Genomic DNA, 12,767 nt, shown 5'->3' with positions numbered 1-12,767 from the left:
GAAAGGGAAGTGTGTCAGTGGCCTGAGAAACTCACAATTAAGACAGGATCTAAATGGGGAAGAAAATGGGGCATGGCTTCAAACAGAAGGACAATATAGATCTATATTATATATATATAAAACAAATATATATTATATATAATATATATTAGATTTATAAACAAAACAGGTCCAAAACACCAATATATATATATAACATATATATAATATACATTAGATCTACAAACAAAACAGATCAAACATACACACACACATATATATACATATACATATACATATACATAAACTAAATTTCACTGCATACCCATGACCAGCCTGGAGCTTGCTCTACAGACCAGTCTAGTCTTGGATGTATAATAATCCTCCTCTCTAGAGCAAGCCCCATCATCACACTGGTAAGGGACTTTATGGCCAATTACTTTGGAGCAAAGAGATGAAGATTTTCCCAGTCATTCTTGAGGGTGGCCTGCAGGAGGAAAAGGCCAGAGCTATCTGACATCTGCTTTTCCTCTCTTCTACTTAGAATGTACTAACTGCAGAAGGTAGAATAGGGACGGGGGTGGGGGTGGGGGGGTGGAGTGGGGGGGGGTGGAGGATAGACGTGCAAGCTAAAGAGACAATGGTCAGGAAATAGTTGGCTGCATCGTGATCAATTTGAATCTTCAAGCTAAAAGTAATAGATGTCCCCAGAACACTGGGAAAGTCAGCCTTTGTCACAGCTTAGTCAGCATCCAGCATTTTGGGGCCACTGTGGAGAGATGCCAGGAGAGGTGCTGGGCACTGGAGTGTGGCTTCTTGGAAAATCGATTCCCAAAGCCAGTGAGAAGCTTGGATGGTGATGCAGTGGGGAATTCAAACACCGTCTTTTAAAGCACCCAGCAAGAGGAACAGTGCTGCAGAGAAAAAGCACAGATCTCCTCCGGGCAGGGGAAGTCACTGTTCAAGGGATTTAGGAACAAAGTGGAAGGGAGGGCTGTCGGAGTCTAGCCTGGTGTGTGAGGTTTTGCAGAAACTGCATTTAATCTTGAAACATTAGTTTACCTGTAAACTCCAGAACCAAGACAAGGGTGCAGAAGGTCCTCTGCGTCCTCCTCATATACACTATCAACCAATGCAATACACTAAGAAAACAAATATGGAATACTAGAAAGGAAGAACACAGTTTGTCCGAATATCATAAAATCCAAGCGAATCTCAGATAATAAGAGGCCAGAAGCAGAAACATTCTGAATTGAATAACTCTGTGAGGGGGAGAGGGGAAGGGGGAGAGAGAGAGTCAGAGACAGAAAAAGACAGAAAGGGAGAGAGGTAGGGGCTGGGGAGATGACAGCAGGGAAGGGCACTTCCTGTGCACGCATGAGGACTGGAGTTCAAATCCTCAGGAGCAATGTGGGAAGGCGTGGCCTCATGCGCCTGTAGTCCCAGCATTTGAAAAGGCAGAGACAGGAGGATCCTAGCAGCCTAGCTGACACAGCAAGCAGAACTCTGCCTCAGCGAGGCACCCTGTGAGGGGGATGGAGGAGGGCCCCTGTCTGAGCACATGTATGCACAGCTGTTGGCACCTGTACTTTCATGTGCATGCATCATGCATTGTATGCATGTACAGACATGCACACCTACACACATATACACTCGCACAGAGGCAGGAGGGGGAAGTGGATAAAGGATGGGATATTAGGAGTTGTGATAGCTACTATTATTTTAAATTGTGATAAAACTGAGAAATACCTGGGACTGTGGTTAATAACATTTGTCCTATACTATAATGAAAAGAAGTGAAACAAAACTCTGACCAGTGAACATTTTAAACCATCTTCATAAGCGAAGGATGTGCCTTATGTCTTCTGAAGTATAGCAGTTAATGGTCCAACCTGGAATGCCAGTGGGAGGCTTGGGTAGTAAGCTTGAATTCTGAAGAAATACATGTGTGCGGTGCACAGAAGCTACCCACATTCTGGTTTGTTTTTCCTGCCTTGTCAACTGGAATAGACTGCCTGCAGAAGCTTACAGAACAAAGAGAAAGAAATTGAAATCTAAGCTAAAGAAAGGGAGCAGTCAGGACATATTTGACTTGTAAGAAACAGAACAGGGTGAGAAAGGAAATCAGATTTAGTTTATGGTGTGTGGTGACACTAAAATGAAAGCAACAAAGTAACAACGCAACAGCTTAAAGTAACAAACAGACCAGTTCAGAGCTGTTGAGAGGGAAAGCTGGAGCGATGCCAACCAGGCAGGTTAACCTTGTATCTGGCAAGAGCAATGGGGGGGGGGGGGGGGAATGGAAACTAATCTAGGCGTTTCCTACAGAGGGAATTTAATACAGGGCTTGATTATACAAAGGACAAAAGAACTGAACCTGAATTACCACTGAAGCAACCCCAACATGAGAGTAATTGGAAACTGCATACCACCCCAGAACAAAGGGGAAAAGGACAAAGGGTGATGACACCACAGGAGTCCAAGGTGGGGGAGGGGTGGGCTACAGAGCACTCAAGCGGACGCTAAAGCATCTATAGGGCACAAGGAGGCAAGCCAGGGTGGAGGCCCAGGAGTGTGCTGAACTCTGAAAGTGGGCACTGAGCCTGCCAGTACTCAGCACAGTGACTAGTGGAGCAAAGAGAACGCGCCAGCTTCCTGAACAGGCACTGACTGCTCCTTTCAGGGGGTTGAGATGGTTCTTCATTTCAGAAAAAAAAGTCAGTTTCCCATTAATCCCCATGAATTTGTCATCCCAATGGGGGACTTAAAGAGAAACAGCAGGACACCTACTCTTAAGCACACAGGAAAGCTATGCAAGACCCCCACACCCAACACCTGCTGCACCCTGTCAGCTCTAGGCCTTAGAAGTTGGAGAACCCTTCCCTTGCCATGCCCCGTGCTCCCCTGCCCCCCACTGTCCACTCTTCCATAACTGTCAGGACTTCTTCACTTCAAGCGCCTCTCCCCAGGAGGTCTCCTCCAACAATGTCCAAGGCTGGACTGAGGTCCTTCCCCTGCTGACTGTCATGCCTGGCACAGGGCCAGACAGCAGAGCTGGCCCCGGACTATTTATCGACTCTTTATCCAGTGTACTGAAGCTTTTTCTGGCCTCCCATGAACCAGCCCTTCTTCCAGCACAGCTGGGACACAAAATACATATGGCAGTTTCTGCTCCTGCTGAGCTTACTGGATGGTAAAGAACATGAGGGTGTCTCAGCCAGAGGCTTCTGAGAAGGCCTTGGATTTTCCTGATGAGTACTCATGCTGCCTTAAATAGACGCTGAGCAGATGGTAAGACGCAGCAGATGGGTGACCTTTGGGCACCGAATAGAAAGGTGGGAGGCCTGGACTGTGTCCCGGACTCAGCTGTTGGTCTCCGGCTGTGTGACCCGCTCACCTCCCTTCCCGCAGTGAGCCCATATGCAAAATGAAGTGGCTGCAGGTTGGAGAAAGGTGGTAGTTCCCAGGCCAGCTGCAGGATTTAGAGGTGGGTGACCATGTCTAGAGGAGAGCTAACATCCATATTTCTAAAAATCTCCAGCTTTACTAGGATCTGTCTCACATAGTGAGACATAGTTCAGCAAAATATTCAGTTGGTTATATTCATGAAGTTGTCTGGTCATGGTTTTTACTATTTTAGGAACATTACACTCCTCTACAAGAAATTCAGTAACAATAGTCTTTCAATCCTGATTCCTCCCACCCTTCCTACTCCTAAATATCTCCTAACCTTGCCCCCATTTGTCTGGTCTACACATGTCCTATAAGAGGAATCATATATGTGGCCTTTGATATCTATCTTCTTCAAGACAGCATAATATTTTCAAGGCTCATTTAACTGTGACATCAACTTGTAGTTCACGGCCTTTTCATGGCTTTGTAATTTCCCATTGTATTGATATACCACATTTTGACTGTTAATCAATGAACTTGGTTGTTTCTAACGTTTCGTGATTATGAATAATCCTGTTAATGAGCGTTCAGGTATAAGTTCTTCATGGATCTTTCAATTGGTGTGACTTGCTGGACCATGTAATAATATCTTTAACTCTTTGAGGATATGCCAGGCTGCTTTTTAAAACCTAATGAACCATCTTAAATTCCCTCCAGAAGAATGTAAGAGTTTTTTCTAGTGACCTTAACATCCAGCCTGGGTTTAAACCTATAGAACCAGAAGGTATCTGGGGGCTATAAGATTCGGTGATTCTTATCCCAGCTTAGATCCCCAGGGCCTGTGTTACTTGCCTACATTACAAAGGTTATGATTAGCTTCTCAAGAGCACCCTTACTTGGCCTTCTTTTCAAAAAAAAAAAAAAAAAAAAAAAAAAAAGCCCTGAGTCCAGCTTTCCCCTTCCCTCGCCCTGTCCTGGTAACAATTCTAGTGGTAGATTCTAGAAATACTGTGACTTTGCAAATCTCAAACACCCCATGAGCCTCACTCTCTAGTGAACATGGAGCTGGCCTACTGTCCTGACCCTTGGCCAATGTCCCTAAGGCTGGTGTGTTGCTGCATGTGTTTTGGTCCTTATACTGTGAATCTGACTTTGTTGAGGTCAACAGGGCAGATGCATAGCCTTGTGGATACCATTTATCTCAAAGTCTGTGTTAATGTTGCTTCTAAGAATCCTGCAAGGATGACCCATGAGCATGAGGCCTTGAGAAATCTCCTTAGAAGATTCATAACCAACAAAACTTCATGTTTGCATCGTCAGGATGGTCCCTGTGCGTGAGCAGAGAATGTTCCCAATTCATTCCACTGTGACACTGTTCTTGGAGTGAGTGAACAAATGTCTACTCACCCAGATAGAGAGATTCAACAACAGGCCAAAGTGACAAACACCACCAAACTCCAACTTGGTGAACCAATGACTTTGTTGGAGTTATAGGAGCTCGGATGACTCAAAGGCATCACTGAAAGCCCACCTTAGCAGGGGTGACAGCTCACAAATACTAGAACGCTGGGAGCTCTCTGAATGACTTACAGGCAGCTCAGCAGGCTGGGGCATTTTCTCTCTTCAGCAGCCCGTGCTGCTCATGTAACCTTGGGGAGGGAGGAACCTTGTGAGCCTGTGCTTCAGGAACTTGCTGAGACTTGTGAGTTGTTTTCTTCCCGAGTCAGAGGGAATTGTCCCACAATAGAAACAGTTATTTTTGTTGGCACCCTCAGCTGCCCCAGATTTCTTGCACTAGCCCAGGTAGTTCCCTTCACCTTTGTCCATTCTCTTCCCATTTGTCTTAACCCATTCCCACCCCTTAGATAGCTGAAAGAGAGATCAAAGATGCATATTTTATCTGACTTGTTATTATGTGACTTCTCATTTGTGGCATGTAGATGGGCCTTTTGTTTTTGTGAGTTTTGGTTTGTTTGTTGATTTATTTGTTTTTACTGTTTCACTCTTAATGCTATGGTTTTTTGTTTGTTTTTGTTTTTTGAAGTAAAATAGTGCACCCTTTGCATATGTAGAGACAAGTTTGTGATACCACTGTGGTCTGTCAAGTCTGCAAGAGGTATTACTCAACCAGTCACAGCACTTTCTCCCTGAGCTGGGCCCAGCCTCAGAATTCTCACACTCTGGGCAGAGGGTGAAGAAGGACCTGGCATCTGACATGGTATCTATTTGCCATCTTTCAGGAACTGTTCATCAAAGCTCTCCTACTCCTCTTCCAGGCCTGATGGCACGCCAGCTCCCTGTTCTTGGCCATGTTTCCCTGCGGGTGTTCATTCCCATACTCACTGTGAACATTTGAAGCTCAGCAGAGCCTCCCTCCCTCCCCGCCTCCCTTCTTTCGCAGATGATGTACCATTTGCCTGCCATTTCCTTGCCCCTCCATGTCTCCATGATCTCTTCTTGCATCCAGCCAGTGGCTCTCTCCTCTCTCTCTCTGTCTCTCTCACCACCTCACTGATCTGTCCTTCATGACTGGACAGTCCTAATGCCACTCAGACTCTGAGAAGGCCAGAAGTGGTGAGGAACAGAGGAAAGGTCAGCCACAGACTGGAAGCCATCGCCAGCCCCTGCAAAAGGACATCTCCTTTTCTGAGGGCACCCCTAAAGGGCAAATATCTTCAGTACATTTGAAACATGGGGAAGAATGTCAGTGGGCTTTGAAGCTGTACAAATCTTAGCCTCACACCTTCTTAGCTTTGGAAAAGTCCAGCAGTTGCTCCCCCACATGTTTTGTAGAGCAGTGGTCAAGGGTGCCCTGCGGGGCTGTGGCTGGGCCCAGGAAAGAAAACTTTCAGCTCCAACTTGGTGTGTTTTTTTTATGCCTCCAATAGGGAGGTTGGTAGCACTGTTTCTAAGGGAAGAGGTAAGGGTGGAAATCTCCAGCGGTCAAAATCATGCCTTCTTCCACTTTCTCCAGGCCAGTGGGTCTCAACCTTCCTAATGCTGTGATCCATGAATATAATTCCTCATGTTGTGGGGACTGCCAACAATAAAATTTGTGTTACTACTTCATAACAGTAATTTTGCTGCTGTTGTAAATGTCTGTGTTTTCTGGTGGCTTTAGGTGATCCCTGTGAGAGGGTTGCGACCCACAGGTTGCGAACACTGCTCCGGGTTCCACTCAACCAGTCAAGCAATAAATCAATGCATTTTGTGAGCCTTTTTGAAAGATTTAGCTATAGTGTCACCTTCAGGTAAAGCTGGATCTAGGTGCTCAGATGATATCTTTAGAGTATTTCTCACTCTACCCACAATTAGCTTCTTCTCATCTTCTCCCCCTCCATGCTTTATCAAGGATATACCTACTTTATGTCTGGGAAAGATGGTCACAAGAAGCTTCTGTTTACATCCTGATAGCCAGAACTGACTTACTTGTTGCACACTATAAACATGGTGCTCTGGTATGACAGTACTTTATGAGTCCATAAAAATATTTTAATTTCTTTTATAGCCAGTGTCTTAGGGTTTTACTGCTGTGAACAGATACCATGACCAAGGCAACTCTTATAAAGACTACATTTAATTGGGGCTGGCTTACAGGTTCAGAGGTTCAGTCCTTTATCATCGAGGCAGGAACATGTCAGTATCCAGGGAGGCATGGTGCAGGAGGAGTTGAGAGCTTTACATCTTCATCTGAAGGCTGCTAGGAGATACTGACTTCCAGGCAGCTAGGATGAGAGTCTTAAAGCCCACACCCACAGTGACACACCTACTCCAACAAGGCCATATTTCCTAATAGTGCCACTCCCTAGGCCAAGCATATACAAACCACCACAATCAGGAAAAAAACAAACATTTAGCTGAAGGAAGTATGTTAAGGGATTATATTAATCCATTACTTGTTTTAAATTTAAGCACTGCTAAGAAATACAATTTTTTAAAGAGGTTTTATATTTAATTATCTAGATATGTGTATGGGTATGTGCACGTGAGTGCAATGCCCAAGGAGGCCAGAAGAGGGCAGTGGGCCCCCTGAGCTGGAATTAGAGGCAACCGTGAGCCACCTGGAAAGAGAGCCCCTCTCTTTTAGCTCTTGGATGTTAAAAGTTAGGAGCATGTGAATGAATTTAGATCAAATCCCTCTTAACAGAATTGTGGGGATTTCTGACTGGGCATGCTTGAAAAGGCTACCCCTGAGAAGAAATACCAGAGCAGGCACATGGGGATGGCTTTCTACATGTGGAATAGGTAGAGAAGAGACTCTAAGCATTATTTATTGTTTTTCTTCCTTTCACCGTGCATTTAGAAGGTGCCTTATTCAAGAAAATGTCTTACGTGTATGAGGGTTTTTGACTGTGTTTGTGTCCATCATCTGCATGCAGTGCCTGTAGAGACCAGAAGAGGGCATCAGACCCTCAGGAGTTACAGATGATTGTGTGCTGCCCTGTGGGTGCTTGGAACTGAACCTAGGTCCTTTAGAAAAGTAGCCAGTGCTCTTAACTACGCAACCATCCCTCTAGCCCTGAAAATGAGTTTTTAAAATGCAAGCTATTTTATTCCATCACAAAGTGAAGACATCTTTAAGATTCAAGATTTTGTTCATTTTCTTTGCACAGATGCTCGATGCCCTATTTTAAGTAAGGGTCTTTTGAGCCTCATGGTATTGGGGTTTGAGGAGTTAGCAAAACAGTGTGTTTTCTAAATCCTGACTTTGTTGCCTGCCTCAGCTACCCGCTCCCGTCCCCAGCGCTCAGCCCCACAGAAAGGCTGCCTTTCGGCCTCGAGGAGAACGGGGGCACACCATTTGCTCCCAAAGCTTCGGGGAGGCATCACCACCAGCACCAGCACCAGCACCAGCACCACTCCAACTACGGCCTTTCGCTGACCCTGGAGAATAAGGAGGCGCCACTGAGGTCCCCGAACTCTAGCAAGGCCCTCACCAGTGAGTATATAGAGGGAACAGGGTGGGGTGTGGAGGGCCAGTCAAGGACAGAAGGGGGGTGTTGCCATGGCTACTAGATTTGGGCTGCTTGCTTATAGAGTCTGGTGCCTGGAGGCAGAGTGATCTAGACTCTAGAACACTCAGGTGGTTTCCTGCTTCTATGTTTTGTAAATTGTCATTCCTTCCTGCCACCTAACTTAGATTTCTGGCCTTGTAGGGTTCTGTGCAGGCTCCTGGGCTCTATAAGTTGAAGGCGGGGGAGTCAGGTGGTGGTTGGGGTTCCTGCCCTGGTCACAGTAAACTCACCTCTGCTCTTTTGTGACACTGGCTTCCAACAGTCCTCTTCCATGCTTCCTTCAGGAGTACTGAGATGGGGCTGGGCAGGGCGGGGTGGGGTGGGGCGGGCGGGGCAGGGCAGGGCAGGGCAGGGCAGGGCAGGGCAGGGCAGGGCAGGGCAGATGGTGGTTCTCACTGAACATCCCAGGATGCTTTGGCTCCTGTGAGCAGGAGAGAGGGTGTACGGTGAGTGTCTCAGAACCTTCTAGCCTGACCCTGTGTGCAACTGTGAGCTGTCGAGATACATCTTCACACCCTAAGAGCCATTTGAGCTTAGCTAACTGGGAGATGGGAACTCTTAGCTCAAGCACTGCCCAGGCTACCCTTGCCGAAATCCTTCCTGCAGTTCAGTCCTCATAGAGAAACTGCCACTGTCAGTGTTAAGACCTTCTGTTCCTCCCATCCCCCCACCCCCAGCACGGTCATGCGACAGACCTCCAATGCCTCTTCCTACGGTCTCAGCCTCCCCCATCCTTCCCACACACCGGCTGCACAGAGCTTCTGTCCTTTCACCAAGTGCCTCACAGTCCCAGCCCTGTCCGTTGTGTCTGCTGGTTCCTCTACCCGCAAGGCTTTTCCTCAGCCCTAAAACCCCGCACGCCCCGGCAGCCAGCTCACGTGGCACTGGGCACCAGTGCAGCATCCCTGCTTGCTTCCGGCATCCCCAACTGGGCTGAGGATGTCTAAAGCTCTTAGTGTTTTTATGCTGAATGTCGTCCCACTAGAATCATGTCTTATTTGTTTATTTCAGCTCCCCAGACGCCAGTGGTTAACAAGCAATAACGCACAAGCTTTATTGGATAATGAATATTTAATATTTCATGGATGTTTAATGTATTAATGAATAAGTCCAAGCTAGAGGGGGGGCGTGGTGGCAAGCAAATGCGACACAATACAAAAAAGCCAACGGCTTTGATTTTTAGAAGCATGCCGTGACTCCCCGAGGCGCCTTGCCATGCCTCGCAGTCTGGACGTCTGTCTTTTCAGCATGTAAAGGACCTTTCCACATTTAAGTCTTTTTCTGAGAATAATCTCACATAATATTCCAGGAACCGTGCAAGATAAGTGATTTCTATTTTCACTTCTAAATGGCTTGGAGGCTCAGAGAGGTCAAACACCATGCCCGGAGCCTCCCAGCTCATATCCGAGGGAGTAAGGCTATGAAATCTTGACATCAGGTGTTCTTGAGCTGTGACAGGCTGGAAGGGCAGAAAAGGGTCTGGGAGCTAGTCCACTGTGGGGTCTCTGGCCCCCATATCTAGCTGCCTTTGAACATCTGCTTTTTTCTTCCCCCTGACCACACTAGAACTGAGTCCAGGGCCTGCCCTGTACAGCGAAGCAGCCGCCCATCTGAAGAAGCTGGAGCTGGAGACAGTGAAGGCTGCGGGACCCTGGCCTGCCCTGCATATCAACATAAACAAGGTGCCCGGCAGCTCTGCATGGAGTGTGCTGCCCCACAGCAGGGGCCTGGGCCTCAGATGCTTCCTCTCCAGCTTCGTGTGTGTGTGTGTGTGTGTGTGTGTGTGTGTGTGTGTGTGATACTCCTGATTATCCAGGTTGTGTGTGTGTGTGTGTATGTATGTATGTGTGTGTGTTTATGCTCTTGATTATCCAGGTGCATATGTCCGTGTGTGTGTGTGTGTGTGCAGGTGTATGTGTGTGTGTGTGTGTGTATATGTGTATGTGTGTGTGTGTGTATGTGTGTTTATCCTGATTATCCAGGTGCATATGTGTGTGTGCAGGTGCATGTGTGTGTGTTTGTGTGCGCACATATGTGTAAGCATATTCATGTGTGAGGTCAGAGGACAACCTCTGGTTGTGTACCTCAGGTGCTATTCACCTTACTTTGCAGGCAAGACCTCTTACTGCCTCAGACTCACCTAGAAGGCTAGGCTGGGCACACAAACCCCCGCCCTCAGGGGACCCACCTGTCTCTGCTGCCACCAGGCACCACCACACCCAGATTTTTTAAAAAAAACATATATAAATGTATTTGTATATGTGCGTGCATATGTTGGTAGGCACACGTGTGTGCCAGTGGAGGCTGTAAGAAGGTGTTGGGTTCTCAGAGCTGGAGTTCAGTGTCTGATGTGGGAACCAAAGTTTGGGCCTTGGCAATAGCAGCGAGCTGTCTTAGCTGCTGAGCCATCTCTCCAGCTCTAGGCCGGGCCTTTTTACATGGCCTTCGGGACTGAGCTCATCTCCCCATGCTCGCACGAGTGCCTTACTTACCCAGCCCCCCCCCCCCCCCCCCCCCGGGCATCACCACTGCAGCTCTCTTGCCCTTCCTGCTTAAGCTGCTTCAGGCACATCACCACATCACTCTCTTGACGGGTGAACTGCCCGCAGCACCATGTGGCCCCCGGCACACCCCGTGCCCCTTGGGTGCCTCTGCTTTTTCTTGCGTTTTAACTTTTTCCAGTGCGAATGGTCACTGGTTTTAGTAATTTACACTTTCACACCACCTTCACACCACTTTTTTTTTTTTTTTTTTTTTTTTGGTGCAAAAGTGCAGCCTGTTGCCAGGCAGGGAGCTCACGAGTGTTCGGCTCCCTTGGCTGCTGCTGCACACGGAGGAGTGCGCTCTTCCACGCGCATGTGCCTGGCTTTTCCCTGGCGCTAAGGAGCTAAGTTCTCATTGCCCACCTTTCCGCCTCATTCAGAGAAATGCACGGGAGGTGGGGAGTGGCTCCGTGTGAGAGCATATGCTTCCTGTTCACAAGGGCCCGGGCTTCGATCAGCACAAATGAAAAACTGAAAAATCACTGGAAACACGGATGGTACAGATACAGGTGACTCTGACCTTGCCCTCACACAGAACAGCGGTCTTACTCCATTGATTCTTTTATTTTTATTTTTTATTTTTTTGTATATATGTACTGTGTGTGTATATGTGTGTAGGTGTATGTGTGTGTGTGTGTGTGTGTGTGTATTGTTCAGGGCAGAGGACAATCTTGGGTGATGAGACTTGGGGGCCATCTACCTCATTTTGAGACAGCCTATCTCAGTGACCTGAAGCTTGCCCTTCAGGCTAGGCTGGCTGGCAGGCAAACCCCAGGAATCCACTTGTATCCACCTCTGCAGTACAGAGGTCACAAGCTTGGCCCACCACAACTGGCTTGCAAAAATCTTCTTGAGACAATGTATCCTGTTACCAAGGTATTGGTCTTGAACTTGATATACTCCTGGGGATGGCCTTGAACTCTGATTCTCCTGCCTCTACCCCCTATTGCAGAGGGTTAAAGGCATGCATCACCATGGCCACTTTATGTGGTGTTGAAAATGAAACCCAGCCGGGAGGTGGTGGCGCACTCCTGTAATCCCAGCACTCTGGGAGGCAGAGGCAGGTGGATTTCTGAGTTCCAGGCCAGCCTGGTCTACAGAGTGAGTTCCAGGACAGCCAGGGCTATCCAGGGAAACCCTGTCTCGAAAACAAACAAAAAAAAAAAAACAAAAACAAATCCAAAAACAAACAAAAAAAAAAAAAAAGAAAGAAAGAAAGAAAGAAAATAAAATGAAACCAGAGGCTTTGGTACAGTAGGCGAGCATTCTGCCAAGTGAGCCACACGCAGCTCCAGGCCCTGTGTTATTTATTCTTCATCCTTAGGAAACATTTCTGGACCAGCGAGCTGTCTTAGCAGTAAAGGTGCTAGCACCCAGGCCCCTCGACTGAGTTCTGTCCTTGGGTTTCACATGATGAAAGGAGAAAGCTGGCACATACAAATTATCCTCTGACCTCACGCAGTTACACCTGGGACACATTTATAAATAAATAAATGTAATCAAATATTTTAAAAGAAAACGGTTTCTCGCAGATCTCAGTAAGCATGACTCCTCAATTGGGAGCCACTAGCTTAATGATTCTTATCCCAACTTAGGGATGGACCCACCTCTGATTGGTCTATAGTTTTTGTAACTTCCTGTTCTTAATTTAATGATTTTTCACTATCTATTTCTAAGTACCCCAAACAACAGCCAGGAATTTCAGTCTCATCAGATTTCCCATGTGTTAATTGTCACTATCCATAGTTTACATATACGACTGACTGCTTCCTTATCCCCAGATGACCTTCTTAAGCAGATGGCCTGTTCTGTTCTGACACCAATACCCCATTGTCAT

At 47.0% G+C, this 12,767-nt stretch overlaps 1 protein-coding gene across 2 annotated transcripts in view; it reads left to right on the top strand.

Moving 5' to 3' along the window:
• Epb41l4b (erythrocyte membrane protein band 4.1 like 4B) overlaps nucleotides 1–12,767 on the top strand; it is a 160,146-nt gene that overhangs the window by 102,301 nt on the left and 45,078 nt on the right. For both annotated transcript variants that reach the window (XM_052176524.1, XM_052176526.1), the window contains exons 16-17: nucleotides 8,097–8,311; nucleotides 9,954–10,069. In XM_052176524.1, coding sequence (XP_052032484.1) covers nucleotides 8,097–8,311; nucleotides 9,954–10,069 — 331 coding nt within the window. The remainder of the gene's footprint in view (nucleotides 1–8,096; nucleotides 8,312–9,953; nucleotides 10,070–12,767) is intronic.

Source organism: Apodemus sylvaticus, chromosome 3 (genome assembly GCF_947179515.1).
Source record: "Apodemus sylvaticus chromosome 3, mApoSyl1.1, whole genome shotgun sequence".
Taxonomy (NCBI): Eukaryota; Metazoa; Chordata; class Mammalia; order Rodentia; family Muridae; genus Apodemus; species Apodemus sylvaticus.
Note: the sequence above shows the minus strand (reverse complement) of the source record. Positions and strands in the feature narration are given on the sequence as shown.